Below are 23,292 nucleotides of genomic sequence, written 5' to 3'. Positions count from 1 at the left end.
CATGATGATCTAAGCAGTTTTGTCAAACTATTTTGGCATTTCATTTTGGTTACTAAAGTTTTTTCCCTTCGAAAATTTATGGGTGTGAAGGTTTCTATTTATCTTTCTGCCTACTCTTTTTGCTGCTTGGTTTTTGAACTGTTCACTTTATGATTTCAGGTCCAATATCTCCTCAAAATTGTATTGCTGCCTGGTCCAGTGAAGAGAGTACAATGATGGCCGGCGAGGTTGGTTACGCGATGATATTCTTAAAGGATGCTTACAACAATGCAGTAAACATCTCTACAGGGTGGTCTGACATAATGAATTTCTCTCTAGTTGTGGTCAGCAAGGAAGGGACTGTGTGCAAAGATTGTGCAATACTGACAGCAATACCCGGAGCTGGCTATGAGACTGCAGTTGTCAATGTCACATTGGCAGGGTATTACAAATTGAATATCTCTTCTGGAAGTGTACTTGTCAGAGGGTCCCCACTCTACTTCAATGTTGTAGCAGGTATTGAGTATGCTCGTCGGGTCATGTTAGGTCTTCATTCTAATGATGACTTTCAAGTTGTTTCAGGAATATGCAGATTTTGAACAGGTTGGCCCTTTATGTAGCCTAAAAATTCACAAAAGAAAAAAATGATGTAAAAAAGGAATGGATCATAGTGCTAGAGGGCCTGCAAGGGGAGGGGCAGTCGAAGCTGTCTATGAAACTGCATGTACTACCAGCAAATTCCACTAATGTCCCTCCCTTGGGCCTCCAACTCTTGAGTGAGAGAGCCTATCACTGCATCTGAATCTCGCTCTTGTCTCCCTGGAGACACTTCATACTGATTGCAAAGGGTGTGATCATCTCTGTTATGTGCCTTGGAGGCTCGAGGGCCTGCAAGGGGAGGGGCAGTCGAAGCTGTCTATGAAACTGCATGTACTACCAGAAAATTCCACTAATGTCCCTCCCTTGGGCCTCCAACTCTTGAGTGAGAGAGCCTATCACTGCATCTGAATCTCGCTCTTGTCTCCCTGGAGACACTTCATACTGATTGCAAAGGGTGTGATCATCTCTGTTATGTGCCTTGGAGGCTCGAGTGCATTTGGCTTGTGATACTACCAACCAACTGCTTTCAGGGCAGTCTTTCCTGATAGGTGAGGGGCTTCAAAATGTGGCTGTAGTAACCCTCGTGGGACAAACATAACAGAGCTGAGTTACTATTCTTGCTGCATAGTCTAGGAGGGCTGGCATGGATATGGTGCAGCTAGCGCACCCAAGGTGAAGATACTGTCCTCTTTGTCCATTCTTTACCAAACCCTTGGAGATACTTGGCAGCCCCATGTACAGCTCACTGTGACTCTTACCAAAACCTGAAGCAAGAGTGTGCGGCAGCGTGTCAAGCCAAACCTGCAGTTTGCAACTAATCCCAGAAAGTTCTTCATTTGTCTTGGCTGTTTGCCATCAGGCGGTTGTTTGCTGAAAAGCCATGTTCATGCCATTGTCAATGTGAGCACTTTGGACTTTGGTACAGGAGGCATAGCGCTTCTCTGGGCATGCTTTTTCTCCTAATGTCCAGTTGGAGTATATAATATTTAGGGCTATCAGTAGGTGCAAATTCCCCAAAATTTTATATTCTGGCTTCATCAAAGCCGCACCAGGGAACCCCTGTTCCTAGCAAGGTCGGGAGGCTGAGTATCCTGGCCCTCCATCTACTGTGAATTACTGCCCGGAAAAAATGGCTGCAGCCGTCAGATGATTGCCACCTCAGCACGTGGAATATTACCGTCGTCAGCCCAATCACACCAGGCCAGATCAGCGTACGTAATCTCAAACTGCATGGTATGCTTACACATCAGCACAGAGAATCCGTTGTAACCTGCTGTAGCCAGTGGCAGCCAATACTTTTATTGGTATGTGCTAATACTTTTGTCAATAATTGGAAAGTTTTTTCCCATAGCTGGACACCTTCATGGCCTTACCAAAAAGAAAGTTAAATTTGAATAGACAGCTTAAACAAACTCAAAGGTCTTAACCTGTTTTAGTGCTTCCTATCCATGCTTAAACAAAAGCTAATGATTCAACCTGTTTCAGTGCTTCCTGATGTCTCAAAGCTAGTACATTAAACCCAATGTATTATGAAGCCATTTATCCTTCCTTTAGTTTTACTTTTACGCCTGTGCCACCCCAAAGTGAAATGTAATGACATATTAGGCGGTATTGTGCCTTCATTGGACAGTAATACAACTTTCTTTCTTCTCAATTACTCTATAGGGGCATGGTCTCTAGTAATTGTACTTCTCACTATGCAAGAGTGAAGCTGGTTGGGGTGGCAGTTGAATCATCTGTTTTCTCCTCTCATTCACGTTCATTTTCAATTGATTTGTGGCTATGGGTTCTTATCATTCTCTCACTCTGTACTAATTTCTCATATGGAACGAATAAATGGTGAATTTGATGGATCGAATACATGATCTCCAGGTACTCTTGCTATCGAAAACTGTAATTTGTCATGGTCAAACAATGTTAGTAGCTTCAAGGCAGGGGAGCAAGCAGTTTTGAGAGTGCTTCTTGTGGACTACTATAATAATATAATTAGCTCTACTACTGGAAGGAAGTCTTTCTACAACTTCAATGTATTCTCCAACAGTAGCTTCAATGAAGTTTTCTATGACTATTTCAATGTTTCATTTGACACAAGTCCTGGTTATGAAAAAATCAGTTTTATTCCTTCTGCAGTCGGAAGTTTCACGCTGCATGTTCGCTACAATGAAATTGAGGCTCCAAGCTCGCCATTTAACTTCACCGTGACTGCAGGTGGGTATTGCAATCGAATGGGTGTCCATTGTAAACTGAATTCAACCTCTTAATACCACAGCCTCTCAATATTTGGCTTCCTGCATAAATGCTGAGGATCTTAAACTTTTACACATGTTACCTTTGAGCATCAAAACACTTTCATAGGCTCCAATAAAGAATTTGTTAAAACCAGGACGAAAAAATAAAGTGAGAACAAGGGAAATTGAAATAAAACAGTGATGGTGTATCAAGGAGTAATGCATTATTAAATGATAGAATAATATCATTTAAATGTGCATTGAGAAGACAATCACACACATGCAGAATAATCTTGCATACGATTTAAGGGCATGTTTATCGTATTATTTAATAAGATTCTCTCAATGTCTTTTGGATTCATGTGAGATGTCGTCGGTAAATTTTAACCCTCTTGTTAGGTTCCATCTCCATATCTAATTGCCAAGGGTTTTGGCTGGACAACTTGAGCAGCTTTACAGCTGGAGAAGCGGCATCTTTACAAGTCTTGCTGATGGACTCTTATGATAACCCAATCCTTTCTTATTCAGGAAATCTGGAACTTGTAGTATATGTAATGGATATCACTGGCAAAAGGCTTCCAACAGACATACAACAGACGTATGATGGAAACTCCACATACCAGCGTATAAGTTTCAACACATCTACTGCTGGTGAACTGGTGCTTCAAGTGGAGAGAGACCATGTGTCAATTGCAGGATCCCCATTTCCATTTCATGTAGATCCAGGTAAACTCCTGGAGAAACTCAAAGTTCACCAAATCAAGGATAATGAATGCTCATCTACTGTGGCTGTAGATAGGTCCTTTCACTATTTTGACTTGGTGCCCTGCAACAGTGATAATAAAAAATATGGGGTTGTTCATGTCTGCATATGGACATCAGTTATTGTGCGGGCCCATGAACACTAACTACATGGGTGCGAGATGAAAGTAGTCTTTCATCTCAGAGTAGAGAACATGCTTATGACAGTAGTTTGTCACATAGAAGCCATGTTTATGGATTCTAAGCTTCAAAGTTTTTTTTCTTTGATTTTTAAAAAAAATTTATTAACCCGAGTTAATGCAAAACCAAAGCATGTTACAGATATAAGCATTATTGATCGGGGATAGGAGCCTCGGAGGCAATGCATCATCCTTTTCAGATGCCCATTCCTCATCTGCATGAAGATCAGACATGCTAGCCCACATTACACAATAGGTTATCAAGTGCTAACAAGTGTTAACCTTTTTAGTTTAACATTCAGTAATTTGAGCATTGTGCCACAGTACTCTTGTGCTAGAGATATCATATAATATTCTCTGTTGGGGGCGCTCGCTGCTGCTGACCTGCTTCACCTGCGCGCTAGCTCCCCTCGCCATTGCCTCCCCCCCTCTTCCCCTTCTCGCCCTCGCTCGCTGCCCCAGCCCCTGCGGCCCTCGCTGCCCATCAGCTCGTTTCTTAGGCCTATCGCCAGTGCTGCCCCCGCCTCCTCTCCCATGCGCCCTCTCTGCCCCACCCCGCCTTCTCATTCCCCGGCTCCTACTCTCTAAGGGCTGGGTTTTCGTCTTTCAACCTCGCCTTGTGAGTCTTGTCTCACCTTTGCTTGATTTTCGCTCACTGTCTTAGTAGTAGACACAGATGGAGGATTTTGCTCCGCCACAAAGGGACTCTACTGAAGCTCCCTCACCCGATCCCACGGAACCCACCATGTGACTTGCTCTTTCGCTGATAGAGCAAGCGAGCTTAGAGGAAGAAGTGCCGTGCCTTCAAGCCACCTCCGTTATCTGCAAGATCATTGGCACCCGACCTAGCAGAAGGGAAGTGCGTGATCTCCTCCAGGCCCACCTTTTAGCAGAGATGGGAAAGATTATTGATGTTGAGCTTCTCAGGCGCGGCTACTATCAGCTTGAGTTTGAGACTCCCGAGATGGCGTCCAAGGTCATTGCGATGAGCCCCCTACCCTTCCGAGCAACTAGAGCCCATTTTCTGCAATGGCGACATGGTTTCGATCCGGCTACCGATGCTCATGTCAAGGAGGCACACCTACCCATCTTAGTCTATTTCGCTTGCCTGAGGAGAGAGCACCTCCCACTCCTTTCTAGGATAGGTTCCGAGATTGGGACTTTCTTGGAGACACCTTGCACGGGAGCTTCTATTGCTGCCAAGGCAACATGCATATCTACAGTCCGCGTTCTGATTTGAGACACCCACACCCTCCCGAAAGTAGTTTTACTACCTCGGGTGAGTGGTTGGTAGCTCCATCAGAATGTGGAATTTTCGGGCCTCCCGAATCAGTGCTTCATTTGTCGACAGATGGGCCATCTTGCAAAGGCCTTAGGCCCAGCCTATCAAGGCTGACCATGCCCAACAGACAGGGACACATGGAGCCCAGGCGGATGCATCCTCCGAGACAAGTGCCCAGGCAGAGCAGAGCTGACAGTAGGTTCGTGGCCGACATCGCCAGAGTGCACCTCTCCAATTCGGCACCCCTTGTGGCCGCCCTGCACCTGCCTGCAACAGTGGGTGCTCTTGGGGTGTTTTGTTGTGTGTCAGGAGCAGTGCTCAACTGGAGCAAGATAGTGACTTTTTGGGTCGGCAGTGCTCCAACGCCAGATTGGTCGCCGAGTGAGGGCTTTAGGTGGATCCCCCAGGGACTTCTGTACGCTATCTAGGCTGTCAGGTCGGCTTGGATTTGTGTAATATATCCTATGGTTAAGGGCACACAACACCACAAGCCATGGAGCCATGACCTCGTGTGACCCACTCCTTAGAGATTATAAGGTATAAGGAGAGGATTTCCAGGTGACGGCTGGAGAAAACTCTGGCCAGTGGAGGGTGGCGGATCACGAGCCCATGAGGGGCTGAGGCGGTTCGGCTCGGTGTGTGTGTGTGTGTCCCCCTGCACGCTCTCAAGATTTGACATCACGCTATCAGGTTCCGCACGCTATACTGGTATCAGAGCCATTGCAAAAAGCAGTTGTGTAGCCTTTACGTGCATAGGCAGAGCCCGCTTATAGACTAAAAATGCCTATGCACAACCCTTATGTGCACAAGCAGAGCCCGTTGCGGTCACCAACTCTTGCAATTGAGCTGCATCTTTGCTGAGTACAAGAAGTGCCGAGTCAATGCCTAAACCTCAAACCAGGGCGCAATACTCTCTTCTCTCTCTCTGGCTCATTCGTCATAGTTGCCATCTTTTCACCATAGCTGTCGTCACCCTCAAGCTTGGTAGCTCGTTTTACGGGCTTCTTCATCCTTACCCTCTTGCCTTTGTTCTCTTTGAGCTCGAGGCCCTCGTCACCTTTCAATTTACAAGGCGTGTGTATAAGTTATATTAGGAGGGGTTCCTGTGTTCTTTTCTCGAAGGTTAAGCTTGACACTAGTTAATAATCCTCGCCTCCAAATAAGGTCTGGAAAAGGCTATTAACTTACTCCCTCAAGCATGTGACAAAGGAAAGCACGCAGTGAGCTGAAATGGTCGTGAGTGTGATGACGGGATCATTTGTAATGGTTGGTGGAGGTTAACAAGGATATAACAACGTCGCTCATCTTCGACAACAACCTCACAAACTATTATTAGGGAGGTCCTGTACAATTGTGCATAGTTTATATAGCTTATTTTTTATTGTCTTTTTCAAAGTTTTAAGTGAGTTTTACTTTTAAGACTCGCAAAATGGAAAAGGATCAAAACCAAAAAATATCCGAGACTGACACCAACCAAGACCAAAATATGTTTGGGGTTGAGGACATGGGGGAAGAGTGGGATGTGCCATCCCGTGAGCAACATGAGATGATAGTGCATAGGATAGAAAATATAGAACTACAATTACAAACTTTCCTAGCTGCTCTAGATGATCATAAGGATCATATGACAAAATTAACCGAGTATATGCAGAAGGGTAAACAACCGATGACCCAACCTCTTGAGCCACCTAATCCAAACATGCCTTCCACTTCCAGGGATGGTAGAACTATGTTTAAAGATTCTGCTATACCCTCTCTCGATACTCAGTCGAGACCTAGAGACAACCCCGTTCTCAAAGATATGAAACCTCCTCAATTTAATGGTGAAGAAAAGGACAGAAACAAAGATGCTATTTATACCTTTCTGCAGAAATGGCAAGACCTGCATAGGTTAAAAGATACTCCACCTGAGTACCAGTCCCTTGAGGCTAGTCTATCACTAGGGCCAAAAGCCTACAAATGGTGGATGAGTCTCAAGGCATTGGGAAAGATTTTAGTGGATTGGACTCAATTTGAGAGTATTTTTGTGAAAGAATTTCTCCCTGAAAATGGACTAGAAAGAAATTGAGAGGATTGGGACAAGGCTATGCAACAGGGTAGGCGGCCTTTGCTTGCTTACATTGCTGAGTACAGAGAAATAATCCTCAAGCTTCAGGGGATAGATGACTTGCACAAAACAAGATGGTTTATACGGGGGCTAGATAGACATTTCAAGCAAGAGGTAAAAAGAAATGCAGCTAAAACTTTGGAAGAAGCAATTAAATTTGCACAAATTTATAAAGATAATATTGGCTTGACAGCTTCTAATCCTACTCAAACTGAGCCCAAGTCCATAGGAACTGGGGTATCACGACCATTTTTGAGAGGGAAAAGGAAATTTCCATTTAATAAGGAGGGTAAACCACTGTTTAAAAAAGGGTTGCACCAGGACCTAGACTGAACCAAGAGGATTTTGCAAAGGCTAAAAAGCTTGTGCTTCACTTGTTTGTCACCCGATCATTCTCAATGGAATTGTCCAAAGAACGAAAGGAAAAAGATGATGAAAAGGATAAGAGTCCTAACAAGAGTCATAAAGATAGGCAAATCCATGTTGTCCAAACACTTCCGACAAACGGTAATGAAAAGTACAAATTTATAGAAGTGTGCATGTGGACAAAGAGCATTATTGTTGTTTGTCAACCGGCATGTGGAAATCGAGTTTTGGCCCACATGAACTGGTAAAAATGCATGGGTTTGTAAATGGAAAAAGGGTTAGGGTCATGATAGATGACTCTACCACACACAACTTTGTAAACTATGCTCTTGGCAAGAAACTAAAGCTTTCTTAACAACCGTGCTCACCAATATGTCGTCTTGTCACGTGACACATCCAACCCTATGTGTCCGTGGACAAGATACAGCACGACTAGGGTTCAGTTCAGTCACGTCAGTCTAGAATAGGAAGTGATCTGGCACTTTTGTGAGTCTGTTCGCAGACTGTGCATGCCCAGACACTTAGTGTAGATGCATATCCTCGGGTTGCACACAACATGATCATAAGCATTCCCATCAAAATCCATCAGAATCCTTCAGTGGAATTTTCCAGTGCATTTAGCCTATTTTTTCTATTTTTGATATTTTTCACTTATTATTTTTAAGTGACTCTTGTTGAAAAGTAGGTTTGGCAATTTTGCTAAGTTTGTATATAAGCAAACCAGAGTTAGCACTATTTGGCAGAAGAGGCAGCAGGAGGACACGCTCAATAGGCAACTTCTTAGCAGAACCCCCAAGAGGCCTAGCGTTTTTGCTCCACAGCATCAACCTAGCGTTTTGGACCAAATCAGCCAGCGTTTTTGGATCTTACAGATTCCTGGCGATAGCAAGAAGCAGATCAGCCCCTAGCGTTTCCAAGCTCCCCAAATCACCCTCCTTTGTGCTGGCGTTTTTCAGCAACCAAAAGGTACCAGATTTCAGCCTTGGTCGCCTTAAGAACAACAGTTTTCAGCCCACAAAGAGTAGCCCACATCAGTGTTTTCGGTCGCGGTGAATTTCAGCCAGTAGTGTTTTTGTTACAGCAGCAAATCAGCCTGCAACGTTTTTGGACAACAGTTCATAATCGTCAGATTTCAGCCCTTAGGTCGGTCTCGCCATCTCGGTCGTCGTCATTGATCTAGCCTAGACTTGCATCAGTCACATGCATTCAGTTTGTACCAGTTTGTGCAATCAATAGTAGACCACTCTCGCCGATGAAAGTGGGGCCTTAGGAGGAGGGTTTTATAACGTCTCTGGTGTCGTATTCTCTTCTCTCTCTATCTCTCAGTCTCATACACTTGCACGCACAGTGTCCATTCAATTTGTTTATTATCATTGCACTCTCTCACTAAGAACGAAAGCCTCTCCCTTCCATAAGAACAAAAGGAACCTTGAGCACAGCTCGAAGCACTCATGTTGAGCAAAGTTCAAACATTCATTCCGCTGCACCTAACACGTCTCCATGATGCATGGTGACGACAAAAAGATATGGGATACTCTAGTATCCGATTTGGAAGTTGAGATACAAGGGTACAAAGATAGACTTGACTTAGTGTAGATGCATATCCTCTGCATGATCATAAGCATTCCCATCAAAATCCATCAGAATCCTTCGGGGGAATTTTCCAGTACATTTAGCCTATTTTCCCTATTTTTGACATTTTTCACTTATTATTTTTAAGTGACTTTTGTTGGAAAGTAGGTAGGGCAATTTTGCTAAGTTTGTATATAAGCAAACCAGAGTTAGCACTATTTGGCAGAAGAGGCAGTAGGAGCAGACGCTCAAAAGGCAACTTCTCAGCAGAACCCCCAAGAGGCCTAGCGTTTTTGCTCCACAGCATCAACCTAGCATTTTGGACCAGATCAGCCAGCGTTTGCAGATTCTTGGCGATAGCAAGAAGCAGATCAGCCCCTAGCATTTCCAAGCTCCCAAATCGCCCTCCTTTGTGCTGGCGTTTTTCAGCAACCAAAAGGTAGCAGATTTCAGCCTTGGTCGCCCTAAGAACAACAGTTTTCAGCCGGCAAAGAGTAGCCCACATCAGCGTTTTCGGTCGCGGTGAATTTCAGCCAGTAGCGTTTTTGTTACAACAGCAAATCAGCCGCAGATTTCAGCCAGCAGCGTTTTTGGACAGCAGTTCATAAGCGTCAGATTTCAGCCCTTAGGTCGGTCTCGCCATCTCCGTCGTCGTCATCGATCTAGCGTAGACTTGCATCAGTCACATGATTCAGTTTAAACCAGTTTGTGCAATCAATAGTAGACCACTCTCGCCGACGAAAGTGGGGCCTTCGGAGGAGGGTTTTACAACGTCTCTGGTGTCGTATTCTCTTCTCTCTCTATCTCTCAGTTTCATACACTTGCACGCACAGTGTCCATTGACATTGTTTATGATCATTGCACTCTCATTAAGAACGGAAGGCTCTCCCTTCCATAAGAACAAAAGGAACCTTGAGCACAGTTCGGAGCACTCATCTTGAGCAAAGTTCAAACATTCATTCCGCTGCACCTAACACATCTCCATGATGCATGGTGACGACAAAAAGATATGGGATACTCTAGTATCCAATTTGGAAGTTGAGATATAAGGGTACAAAGATAGACTTGACTTAAAAAATGGGAAGGGAATGGTTGTGGGGACTAGGACCTTACCAACAAAACTCACTTGAATTTGAAAAAGAAGGTAAAAAGTTTGTTATACAAAGTGAGCATGATGTACAAAATAGTCCTTTGATATGTTCTCTTGAGTTGCAAAAGCTTGTATTAAAAAGTCTTCTGATGTATATATGCTTTGGTGTCAATTTGTTGTAAATAATGACTCTAATGTAGAAATGAAATATTAAGTTTCTTACTCGTCTTTGTCTTTTTGTAATGATTATGAAAGTGATTTGAAAGTCTTGTTAGAGGAATTTAAGGATGTTTTTCCTGTTGATTTGCCAAAAGGTTTGCCTCTTGAAAGAGGTAGATCATACTATTAATTTAGTTAAAGATGAAAAGTTTGTCTATAAACCACCTTATAGATTAGGCCAAGCACTACACTTAGAAGTAGAAAAACAATTGCAAGACTATATCAATAAAGGTTTCATTAAACCCAGTAATTCTTCACAATTAAGAATAGATTCCCTATGCTTCAATTTTATTGGTGAAGAGAAAAAATGGTTCTATACGACTTTGTGTCGACTATAGAGCACTAAATAATCTCACAATTATGCCTTGAATGGAAGATCTTTTTGATCAGCTAGAGGGAGCCAAGTATTTTACTAAGATCGACTTCCGGTTTGGCTATCATCAAGTTAGAATAAGGGCTCGAGATGTTGCAAAAACATCCTTTAGGACTAGATATGGGCATTAGGAGTTTTTGATAATGCCTTTTGGGGTTACCAATGCGCCAGCTACCTTTATGAAGCTGATAAATAGTGTTTTACGGTCCTATCTAGGCAAATTTGTAGTAGTCTTTCTTGATGATATCCTCATCTCTAGTCGTACTCATAGAGGAGCATTTAGAACACTCTAGAAAAGTGTTCCAACTGCTCATAGAAAACTCTCTTTATGCAAAGGAATCCAAATGTGAATCCTTTGCTAAAGGGGTGAAATATTTTGGTCATATAATTTCTAAAGATGAAATCAGGGTGGATCTAGAGAAAGTTCAAGCTATTTTACGGTGGCTTGAACCTAAGAACCTAGAAGAGCTGCAGATCTTCTTAGGAATGTTTGGATTTTATCGTAGATTCATTAAGGATAATGCCAAGGTAGTAGTTACCATGACTGACCAACTCAAAGGAAAGGGAAAAACCTTTGAGTGGGGGGGAAATCAAAAGAAAAGTATGCAAAAATTAACGATAGCAATAGCTACAACTCCTATTTTGTACATAGTGGATCCCAATAAACCCTTTGTAGTCAAGACAGATGCTAGTAATTTTGTTGTAGGTGCGGTTCTAACTCAAGAGGGTCGACAATAGCTTTTGACAGTAAAAAGTTAGACCATGCACAACCGAATTACTCGATACATGAGATGGAGTTGTATGCTATTGTCCATGCTTTGAAGAAATGGAAGCACTATTTATATGGTGTTAAGGTTATGATAGTGTTTGATCAGGAAGCATTAAGTGGCTTTCTAATCAAACAGAATTAAAAGGGTCATAAGGCCAGATGGGCTGAACTCTTACAAGAGTTCGATTATGAGCTTAGGTATCGCAAAGGGAAATATAACGTGGTAGTAGATTCCCTTAGCAGGATTCCTATGATAAATGTATCGAGTTTTACTCGATTTAACAGTGATCTATTTGAATCATGCATATTCCAAGATATGGGAAGCCATTCAAAAAGGGGATCCAGGACAAGAGACTTCCAATGAGAACGAAGCATCGACGGGTGCTTTAGAAGGATTCAAGTGGAAGCATTTTTCCATAGATGATGGCTATTTGCTCTACAAAGGTAGAGTATGTGTCCCAAAAGATGAAGAGCTTAGGCGCCAGATACTCTATGAGTATCATGATAGTCTAAGTGCAGGACACCCAGACGTAAACAAGACTCATAGTCTTGTTAAGAGGCAATTTTATTGGTTTGGAATGTACAAGGACGTCCTAGAATATGTGGTTAAATGCAATAAATGCTAGATCAATAAAACTAAAAGGCTTAAGATGGGAGAATTACTCCATCCATAGACATTCCTCAAGGGAAATGGGAGAGTATCTCCATGGACTTTTGTAGCAGGCTACAATGTCACTTTCACAGGACACAGTTAGTACAATTGGTCTGGTCTGGTTCACACTGGACGGACTCTCTGGGCTGGGCAGTGACACGTGGCAGGGATACGGACGGTGGTCTGGTGGACATTGTGGCCAGGTCACCACCACCACTCAGTTTGGGGATAGACTTAGATGGCTGACATTTATGAGCCGTTGGTGGCTCTTTATGGTTGTACATATGAGTAGTAGATGTTGGGTCATGATTATCATCTTCTTCATATATGGTCCAGTGTCGTCGTCTAGAGTAGCGAGTCTATACACATAGCATGTCTGCACCATCCTTGCACATCTGAGCCTCGACACCCCCATTGTGTTCGTGGCAAGAGCTGAGTGTGCTGCCACGCCAGAGTCTGTATCGGATCTTTGAGATAGTCGAGTCCATATGTTCTGGTCTGCTGCTGTGTCTATGTGTTGATTAGCTGTTATCTATTGTTTCCTTTGTTTTCATTCTATTATGAGTGAGATGTCACGCACATTGCACTGAGGAGCACCCACTGTAGAGAGCACGACACACTATCCGCGCTACATGTGCTCTCATTTTGGCACGCCCGGTGGGACCTCAACTGAAGTGTCACTCTCTGTTGAGGTACAAATCGAGGAGCTAGCTGGGTTTTACCTAGCCTCGCCTACTTCGCCTCGCCTTGGTCCAACCAAGCTCTCGTCCTGGTCTAGTCCTTCGTCGTCCCTGGTCTAGTCCTTCCTCGTCCCTGTTCCAGCAAGGTGGTCTAGTCACTTGCCTTGGTCTAAGAGTCTAGGCCTGTTTCAGCCAGTTAAAGGTCTTCTTGCCCAAAGCTTGGCTGAGTTGGTGGTCACTGCATGACACATACAAGGCGGTCATTAGAGCGTCAAAGCGCACTACTGAGTCCTCTGAAGTACTACAACAGAAGATGTCAACCGTTGGTACCTAGTAGAAATCCACCAACCTCATCACCTATACCTCCACATACGGCATCATCCATTTCTCCATCCGGTTCTACATCTTCCAGGTCACCTTCCCCAATAAAGCTCTCTCCCATTTTGTTACAGCAAGCTATTGAGCAACGGGCTCCTGAGCAAGAGGCCATGGAGGCGTTGACCAGTGTTTTGGCGAAGGTAAACACTATGCCAATCGCCTGCTCACAAAGGCTGAGTGCAACTACAACACCATAGAAAGGGAATTTTTGGCTATGGTGTATTCTTTACAAAAATTTCGTCATTACTTGTTAGGGGTTCACTTCACTATCATCACGGATCATCCTGCGCTGCGCTATCTTTTGAATAAACCCCAAGTTGCAGGAAGAGTCTGGAGGTGGCTACTGATATTCCAGGAATTTGATTTCGATGTAGTTCTTCGTCCAGGCAAGAGGCATATCATGGCTGACCACCTCTCTCGCATACACACAGGTGAGCCAGATATTGGGGTTGATGATGACTTTTCGGATAGTCATCTCTTTAAGGTCGACACGACCCCAGAATGGTATGGAGATGTGTTACATCTGTTCTCTACTAGCCTATATCCTGAAAATGCTTCTCCCTTGCAAAAAAGAAGACTCTTGCTGAAGTCTAGACCTTTCTCTTTGATTGGCGGATAACTCTACAAATTTGGGCTAGATGGTGTGCTGTGCAGGTGCGTCTCTCCTCATGAAGTAGACCACCTTCTCGAAGATGCACACAGCGGTCCTACAGGTGGCCATTACCTTGGTCACATCACGGTACAAAAAATCTTACAGACAGGCTTATGGTGCCCTATCTATTGAGAGATGCTATTGCTCATGTCAAGATTTGTGATGTCTGTCAAAGATGTGCGCCCAAGCCTAGCAAGCAATCCAATCGCCCTCTGCAGGTATCTATGGCGTGGTTGCCTTTTGAGCGATGGAGCTTGGACTTTGTTGGTCCAATTGCTCCACCTGCTCAACCCGGCAATCGTAAGTATCGTTGGGTAGCGACGGATTATGCAACAAAGTGGGCCGAGGTGGTGGCTACCATCGACTGTACAGCCGCCACTGTCACAAAATTTTTGTATGAAAATATTTTTTGCAGGTTTGGGTATCCTCTGGAAATCACAAGTGATCGAGGTAGTCATTTTGTCAACGATATGATCTCCACACTCCTCATGAACTACAAGATTTTTCATCGCAAATCTTGCTCTTACTATCCCAGAGCAAGTGCTAATCGCGCTTCTCAAGAAAGCTTGTCACCTACATCCAACTTCTTGGGCTCAAGCTACCCTTGGCACACTCTGGGCTTATCGCACTCTTTCAAAGCAACCACTAACCATACCCCATTCCAGCTAGCTTTCGGTCTAGAAGCACTCACACCATATGAGTTCAACTCAGGCTCAACAAGAGTGGGAAGCGTTTGCATCACAGCGGGGATTGCTTCCGCAAACCTCTCTCGTCTCTCAAAGTTAGAAGAAAGCAGGATGCTAGCTTCACATGCTCTGCAAGCTGAGCAACTTCGTCGCAAAGCGTGGCATGATTGCCATCTCAGAAAGCAGAAAATAACGCAAGGAACACTGGTGCTACTCTATCAAGCTAAATATCTGAAAAAAGCTAAGAAGCTGGTCCCAGCTTGCAAGGGCCATTCATGGTACAAGAGATTTTGCCACAGGGGGCTGTCGAGATAGTCACTCTGGAAGGTTTTCGCTTGTCACTGGTAAATGGATCCAGAATCAAGTGCTATCACTCGCCTTGACTCTTTAGAAATCTCGTCATGCTATCCCTTCCACAAGCAACCGTATGACTGTTCCGTCCTCAGCTCCCTCTGGCTTTTCATGTTTTTTCTTCTTCTCAAGTCTTCCTCATGTCGGATCTCATCTCAGTTGTAATCGGTGTTATCTTTAAACTTCTCCTTGTTTTACTGCGTGCATCCATTTCCCTCTCTTCTCATTGATATAATTTGGTTTTTGGAGTCCTGTTATGATCCACCAGCTTGTTCTTTTTAATTATCTGATTCACTCATAGATTGGATTGTCATCCTCTTGTTTCTGTCTATATGTATTCCTATGTATCTCTATCTCTATGTCCTTACTGCTCTGTCTCTACTGCCTCTCTATCCTTGTGGATTTCTTCAATGTCCGAGGTTCAACTCTCGTCGGATAGATCTTTGATTTTATGCTATTGTTCTTAAGACGTTAAAACCTACTCTGCTGCATCTCCCTCCCCCTCTCTGTCTTATGGTGCGCTCTCTCACAACACACACATCTATTTCTTTGCCTTTCTTGTGCGATCTATTTGTAACGCTCTTTCAGTATGCTTCCCTCCTGATGCCCTCCTCCTTTCATTGATTCCACTTCTGACTCTCTCTATACACACACACACACACACACACACACACACACGCAAGTTTGCTCTAACTATTCTGATCGCCCACATCCTAGTTGAAAGGAGAAGCAGGTACAATTTTCCTATTCTGCCAGCACAATAAAACTGATCTCTCTCTCTCTCTCTCTCTCTCTCTCTCTCTCTCTCTCTCTCTCTCTCTCTCTCTCACGCAGTGTGGCCCCTTTGCCTGTACCTGTCCATTTTTTTTTGAAAACTCCCTTTCCCCTGTCCCCCTGCTCACCCTCGCCAACCCTCACCCTCCCTATCTAGCCCATCTACACCCCCCCCACCCCCCCCCTCCCAATCTACCCCTCGTCCCTACCTACCTATCTAGCCCATCTACACCCCCCCCCCCCCCGCCCCCCCTCTCTCCCCCCTCCCCAATCTACCCCTCGTCCCTACCCACCCCTCGCGAGTACTCCCTCGCCCCCCTATCTAGCCCTCGCCCCCCCCTATCTACCTCTGGCCCTACTATCTACCCGTCCCCCTCCCCTATCCAGCCCTATCTACCCATCGCCCCCCTGCCCAACCCTCGACCCTGCCCGCCCCTATCTAACCTCTCGCCCTCGTTCCCTATACCCAGATATTGCCTCTCTACTCAACGCCCCTCCCTCGGTCCCTAACCACCTTCATCTCTCCCCTCTCGCACTATCCAAGCACGACGCGATGATGGTGTTTTTGCCGTCTTGTCACTGTAGGCTTGTGTGCACTGTCATCTGACTTCCTCGAGACCACATCCTCGGCCTGCTCTTAGATTTTCAAGCTACCACCTTTCAGGAGCACCGATCGGGATTATGCTGTTTACAAAATTGCGATTGTGTATGAGGCACACGATGGTGTGCTGATGGATGTATGATCCTGGGGATGTTTTCTATGTATGCTCTTGTGGGCCTAACAGAATCTACTCTGCAGTGAGCTCACTGCTATAAGCTTTTGGGTTTTTTGAAAAATACTACTACAGTGTTTACAGATAGTCGTCAATCAGTGGCTATCGCAGGAGGCAAAAAACTGTTGCTGAGGAAAAGACCTCAACCACACAAGCAGGCTAATTATGAAACTGAAGCAGAATCAGAACCTAGTAGCCATGGGGTCACGAATATGACATCCAGTGCTCCATCTGACGAAAGTTACAAGGCATTGGCATCAGATGCAGATTCCAGCTCCGGCTGAGACAATGGTAGCGGCTTAGATAGTGGTAGCTCAACTGCAGAAGAGAAGGATCCAAAAGAGAAAAAGAAAGTCATGAGTCACATGATCATTCATGAAGTTGCAAGGCTTGAAAAAACAAAACACAAGACAAAGTTTTCACTCAATTTTCACATGCAGTAGCCCAAGCTATCTCTTATAGATGTTCTCTCACAAGACTAATTGGACAACTTGGGTGTCAAATCGCTAGTTGAAGCTGTCCTTCCTAACGACATACTTGTCGGTCGGCATGATTCATGAAATGCTGAAATTTTTCCCAAAGTCAAAGGACACACTTTGATAGCGGCGCGTCTAGGACATGCAATGGGGATGACCAACTTTCCCTCCTTGCAGCCGAGTACTAGGTCTTATTCAAAGCTCTCCAAAGCTGATATAATACAGGCATGCAAGGCATTGTTCGAAACCGATCATCCGAATCCGCAGCATCACAAAGCTCTCTTAACAATATTCAAATATTATTTTTTAGTGAGAGATGCTCAAGGACCAAAGGGGAAATGCGAAGTACCTACCACATTCCCACAATGTGATGGTCTTTACTGTTTAATCAAGAACATACCTTGTGGGTTTCACCAACGCGAAAAGGTTTAGAGCACAAGTGCAGTCACCTCAATCTAGCTTCCAATGTTTTGCCGTGCCACTATTGGCTTGGGTGATAAATATCCGCATCAACCCTCTTGAAATGGATGAGGATGCAGCATTGCCACCGCGAGCAAAAAGAAAGTCTCTTGGCACCACAAATTATCAGAAGAAGAAACAAAAGAAAATAGTCAAAGATACGGTAGAGACACTACGACCTCTTCCATTTTCAGAGAGTCTGACTCGGGTGACGCATCCTCCACGACGTCCTTCTTCTATCTCTGTTCCCGTCTCTACAATGCCGAAGGCCGTCGGGAGCTCCGCTGTTCTTGGTTTGCCCACTCCTGTTACTGAGGCGGTGTCTCTCTCCCAGGTATCTCTCCCTATTGCTCCCATCTATACTACTGCCACTGTTACCACACCATTCTCAGCACCTATGGTACCCTCGTCATTCTCTCCCATCTCCAGCTCACCAACTGAACCTGCTACCACTGTCACCCCGACAACCACTGCAATGCCTCTTGGGCACCCTACCCCTACTGTCACCCCGACATCGACTACAGTGCCTCTTGGGCACTCTACACCTCCAGGTGCTACTACTGCTTCTTCTAGTGGAAGTGACTCTACCTCGTTGTTCAAAATCTCTGAAGAGAACCTGCAGGAGTCAAGAAATGCTATTGCAATGATTGAACTTGGTGCCGAGAAATTAGCAGTTACCCACCAGAACCACTCGGCCACGTATGCAGCCATGGAAGGCTGCTTGCGAGTTGCAGAGAGTGCCATTGCTGATAGAGATGCTACCATTTTTGGCTTGCGTTAGGCTTTGCATGTAAACTCCCAGATAATTGATGACCTCAAAGCTCAAATGCAAGGATTTCGGGACATGCTAGTCCAAGGGGACATGGGGTTTCAGCAGCAGCCTTAGGCTACCATGGGATATGGGTGGGTTCATCCCGCTAGATCAGTACAAACGCCCATGGGATATGGAGAGTTTAGTCATTGACAGTTTGGGGGAGGTTCTCCATCACAACAGCAGTTTGACTACTACTCTCAGGGATTTCAGCAGCCTGGCACCTTTGGCTCCTTACCACACATGTCATCCTCACAGACGGCTCCTTGTGACGGCTTTGCAGGCGCACATCGACATGGGTGTGGGAGTCGGCGGCCTCAGTACACCTCAGGCCAGGTACTTCCATCCGCCGAGGAGCAGGTGGTTGCTCCTTTCACTGAGAGTCGGTTTGTGGAGAGCACTCATACAGTCCAGAGTTTACCCATCAATCTGATGGCTCCACCTCCAAAGTCTGATACTTCGGGTGCAGCAGTGGCCACAACTCTATCTCTTGGATGACAATTCAGGAGTTCAGCATTGTACATATGCAGTACCTAGTGGTTTTCTTTAATAGTTTTTCAGTATTCCTCTCACCGAGAGGGTGAGTGGGCTTGTGGCGGGCAACTTGTAGCAGGCTATAGTGTCACTTTCACAGGATACACAGTTAGTACAGTTGGTCTGGTTTGGTTCACAGTGGACGGACGCTCTCGGCTGGATAGTGACACGTGGCAAGGATACGGATGGTGGTCTAGTGGACATCGTGGCCAGGTCACCATCACCACTCAGTTTGGAGATAGACTTAGATGGCTGACATTTATGAGCTGTTGGTGGCTCTTTATGGTTGTACATATGAGTAGTAGTTGTTGGGTCATGATTATCATCTTCTTCATATATGGTTCCAGCGTCGTCGTCTAGAGTGGCGAGTCTATACACAGCACGTCTGCACCATCCCTGCACATCTGAGCCTCGACACCCCCATTGTACCCGTGAGTCCTGGGCTGGAGCTGAGTGTGCTGCCACGCCAGAGTCTGTATCGGATCTTTGAGATAGTCGAGTCCATATGTTCTGGTTTGCTGCTGTTTCTTTGTGTTGATCAGCTGTTATCTATTGTTTCCTTTTTTTTCATTCTGTTATGAGTGAGATGTCACGCACATTGCATTGAGGAGCACCCATTGTAGAGAGCACGACACAATCCGCTACAACTTTGTAATTGGATTACCTAGAACACAGAGTGGGCACGGCTGTTTGATCCAACCAATACCCACCTTCAGAAGAAGAATCACTTTCGCGAGGGCATGGGGGTCACAAATCAAAACCAGAATCAAAGTTTGCTGTTCATTTTCAATTGTATGTAGACATTCTTTTTGCTCATTGTTGGCATTGTCTCTTGTCTATTGATGTTTCTGTGCTCTTGTTCTATTGAGTGAGGCTTCTTACCTATTGCATAGAGGCAACCCACAATACTGATTTCACATACAATATATCCGCTGCAATGTTATACGTTTTTGTTACGATAGACTTCTCCTTTTCTTGATTCTTTTTTGCCAATTCAAATGTTTGTGGCCTTGAAAGCATGTTGAAATGCCTCTTAATTTGTTGCTGAATGTTATCAAGGTTTGATTATGTTGACCACATAGTAGAAATAATAGTATATCAATTCCTCTTCCCAAAAGAACATCAAAGTTGTTGCTTTTCTGAACTCGCTGCTGCTGCCCGCACCCCGCCCCCCTCGCCATCGCAGATCCCCCCCCCCCCCCCTTCACCCCTCGTGCCATCGCTTTCCTCCCTCCCACTCCGCGCGTACCCCCTGCTCTACCTCCTGCGTGCAGCCTGCCTGGCTGCCCCGGAGCGTGCTGCCCAGCCCGCTGCTGTCGCCTGCCCCTCCAGCTACCTGCCCAGCTCCGCTGTCTGCCCAGCCTCCCCCACCGCCGCCCAATCCCTTCGCCTGGTTATTTGCCCCGCCCGCCTACATTTTCTTTTTAGCCTTTCTTGCTTGTTAGGCTTCGCCAGCTTTCTTGGCGTGCTTGGTCCAGCGGGAGCTTCCCCCGTCGACTTTCTCTGCAGCAATAGACACGGATGGAGGCTCAATCTCCGCCACAGAGGTACTCCAATGAAGTCCCCTCGCCCGATCCCGCTGAGCCCACCATTCGACTTGCTCTTTCACTGACAGAGCAAGCGAGGCTCGTCGTAGAGGTGGAGCGCCTCCAGGCGACCTCCGTCATCTGCAAGATTCTCGGCACCAAACCTACCAGAGGAGAGTTGCGTGACCTTCTCTAGGCCCGCCTTCTCGTAGAGGTGGGCAAGATCTTGGACGTTCAGTTCCTCGGACGCGATTACTATCAGGTAGAGTTTGAGACCTTCGAGATGGCGTCCAAGGTCATTGCGATGAGTCTCTTGACCATCCGAGTAGTTAGAGCCCACTTTCGACAGTGGAGACATGGTTTTGACCCAGCTTCAGATGTTTTGGTACAGGAGGAAGACCTTCCTATCTCCGTCTGCTTTCGTGGTTTGAGGAGGGAGTACCTATTACTTCTGTCCAGGATAGGCTCAACGATTGGGACTATCCTGGAGACACCTCGCACGTCAACATCCGCAGCTGCCAAGGCGGCCGGCATTCCCTCAGTTCGCGTTCTAGTTAGAGACACCCACACTCTCCCGAAGGTCATCCTACTTCCTTGGGTGAGTGGGGGTTGGTTTAGACAGAGCGTGTAGTATTCGGGCCTCCTGAATCAGTGCTTCAATTTGCCGACAGATAGCCATCTTGCGAAGGCCTGTCCACGGAGGAGGCCCCGACCTACACCACAGGCTTAGCCCTTGCCTTCAAGGGCTGGCCAGCAGCAGCACGCAGAGATAGAGCACATAGGCAGAGCCACCCTCCGAGCCTGGGGCTCAAGCGGAGGAGGGATGGCAGTAGGTTCGTGGTCGACAACGGCAGGGGCCACAACGACAGCTTGGCACTCGGAGTGGTCCATAGGCGCGTGCCCAACAATAGTGGGTTCCCACGGGGAACCGATTCGGTCCTCTTCAGCAGGAAGAGGTCCCTGCTCCAGCCTCCACCTCAACTTCACCCTCGACAGCCTCCCCTCTCCCCCGAGTTCCCCCCTCCTCTTCAGCCCCCCCCCCCCCCCCCCCCCCCCTTTGCCTCCTGCTCCCTCCGCCTCTCCTCCTTGCCCCCTACCTTTGCCGATCCCCCTTGCCCCTCTTCTCCCCCCCTCCCCTTGCTCCTACACCCCCCCCTCCCGCTCCAGTCCCACAATTCGACCCAGGGGGCAGGGCCATCCTCGGCTGCCAGGAGATCTCTTGGCAGCGCCTTTGCCACAAGTCGCTTGGCGAGAGGGACATCCTTTCTTGCGACCCCCTCTTCTGGTACAGACGTCTCCCTTTGCAGTAGTCCCTCGTGGTCTGACGTGCTTCGATATTCGGCGTCGATGGGACTTCTTTGCCTACGACTTCACACGCTTTCTCGGCGACTCCTCACCAGACCTTGAGGCAGCCTGCTTCAGGGTTCATGTTCTGTTCCTGGCAGCTAGGGGGATAGAGGCCTTGGACTTAGCGGTTGGCTTCTCTTTTCCCCTTTGCGGCAGGGACCAGACTGAGTGGACTTTCGACTCAGTGTTGGAGTGGCTACAGACACAGGCCCTACAGTTCTCTCATCACATGGGAGACCTAGGAGTTACAAACATGCTTCAGACTCTTTGGCCATTGGCTAAGTTTGGTGTGACACCTCCAAATGTAGCAGGATGTAGACACATTGTGGTCCAATTATTTGCTGATACGTAGTGCCCGCCGTGCTATGTACACATTCATGAGGACTCTTGGACAGAGGAGGTTGCTTTACGCACAGCTCGGTCTACTTGGGCTTGGGCCAGGCACTCTTTGCAGTCACGCTTATCTAGAGGACGCTCGGATGCAGATTGCTCCCCATCCAAGCCAGCCTCGAAGATAGCACGTTTAGCTGCTGCAGTAGCATCTATTCTCTCTCGCTCCCCATGAGGATCGTCTCATGGAACGTACAGGGATTAGGTGGGCCCCAGTTTCAGCGTCAGAGGGGTTGACTGCGTCAGGAGCTGCATCGATGCCTTATGGGAGGAGAGATTGACCTTCTTATGCTACAGGAGCATCATCTGTGTGAGAGCCGCATTAGACGTTGTGGTCAGCTTTTGCGTGGACGATATGATACTTTTTGGTTAGCTGCTTTTGGACCTGGAGGCATCCAGGGTGGGGTATGTATGACTATTGCGGATTCTTTGCAGCAAGCCATTGTGGACAGAGGGATTATTGTGCAAGGCCGGGCTCAGTGGATCACTATGCAAGTTCAGGGTTGTCTTGTGGGCTTCTTGAACATCTATGCGTCCAATGTAGCGAGTGTACGAGCAGAGTTTTGGTCACAGATTGTTAAGTCTCTACCGCAGGCAGAGCAGTGGTGCATAGGGGTGACTTCAACATGTTGGAGGACCCCTCTTATAGGATTGGTGGTAGCCATGCTATTATGCATGGAGCTGAGCTGGTAGCTTGGGAGAGGTTTTGTATGACTCTGAGGGTTTTGGATGTGTGGCAACATTCTAGCTTTGTGAGGTCCCCAGATAGCCTGGCCTTCTCTCGTTCGGATTGCAGAGTGGGAGGAGTGAATCTATCGCAGATAGATCGCTTCTACACTAGTGACCACTTCTATGACTTGGGTGGGACAATTGGCATTCTGGTAGGGACTGCCTTCTCGGACCATGCACCAGTGATCCTCACAATGAGAGATAGGCAGAGAAGGGGAGCACGATGCTTCGCGTCGTTGAGAGGGTCTCGTTAGACTCTACACTCAGAGAGCGAGTGGAGGCTCTTTGGACAGAGAGCTTAGACATGCAGGATTCTCTTGCTGACAGAGCAGCCTAAGGACTAGCTCAGCTTAGTTGATTATTTCTTCAGGAGTTTTTGGCTCGCCTGGCTGCAGCGAGAGAGGGGGAGCAGCATCTCCGACGGGGCGTTGCTTCCCTGCAGAGGATGCAGGAGCAGCATCCAGATAGTCCTTGGCCGGAGGAGCAGTTACATCAGGCTCACCAGGAGCTTGTTAGCACGGAGGAGCGGCGCCATGAGTTTGCTTTCC

General features: G+C 46.5%; 1 protein-coding gene across 4 annotated transcripts in view; it reads left to right on the top strand.

The window, feature by feature from the left end:
• The window catches only part of LOC147420057 (uncharacterized), a 108,544-nt gene that overhangs the window by 54,255 nt on the left and 30,997 nt on the right, over positions 1 to 23,292 (top strand). For all 4 annotated transcript variants that reach the window (XR_015186910.1, XR_015186908.1, XR_015186909.1 and 1 more), the window contains exons 8-10: positions 160 to 495; positions 2,452 to 2,787; positions 3,207 to 3,533. Coding sequence is in view for 1 of the 4 variants with exons in the window: in XM_086503904.1 (XP_086360030.1) it covers positions 160 to 495; positions 2,452 to 2,787; positions 3,207 to 3,533 (999 nt within the window). In the remaining 3 variants the exon portion in view is untranslated. The remainder of the gene's footprint in view (positions 1 to 159; positions 496 to 2,451; positions 2,788 to 3,206; positions 3,534 to 23,292) is intronic.

The sequence above is a fragment of the Adiantum capillus-veneris genome, chromosome 28 (assembly GCF_014529385.1).
Source record: "Adiantum capillus-veneris isolate H3 chromosome 28, ASM1452938v2, whole genome shotgun sequence".
NCBI classification, from domain to species: domain Eukaryota; kingdom Viridiplantae; phylum Streptophyta; class Polypodiopsida; order Polypodiales; family Pteridaceae; genus Adiantum; species Adiantum capillus-veneris.
The sequence above is the reverse complement of the archived record's forward strand: the minus strand, read 5'-3'. Positions and strand labels throughout refer to the sequence as shown.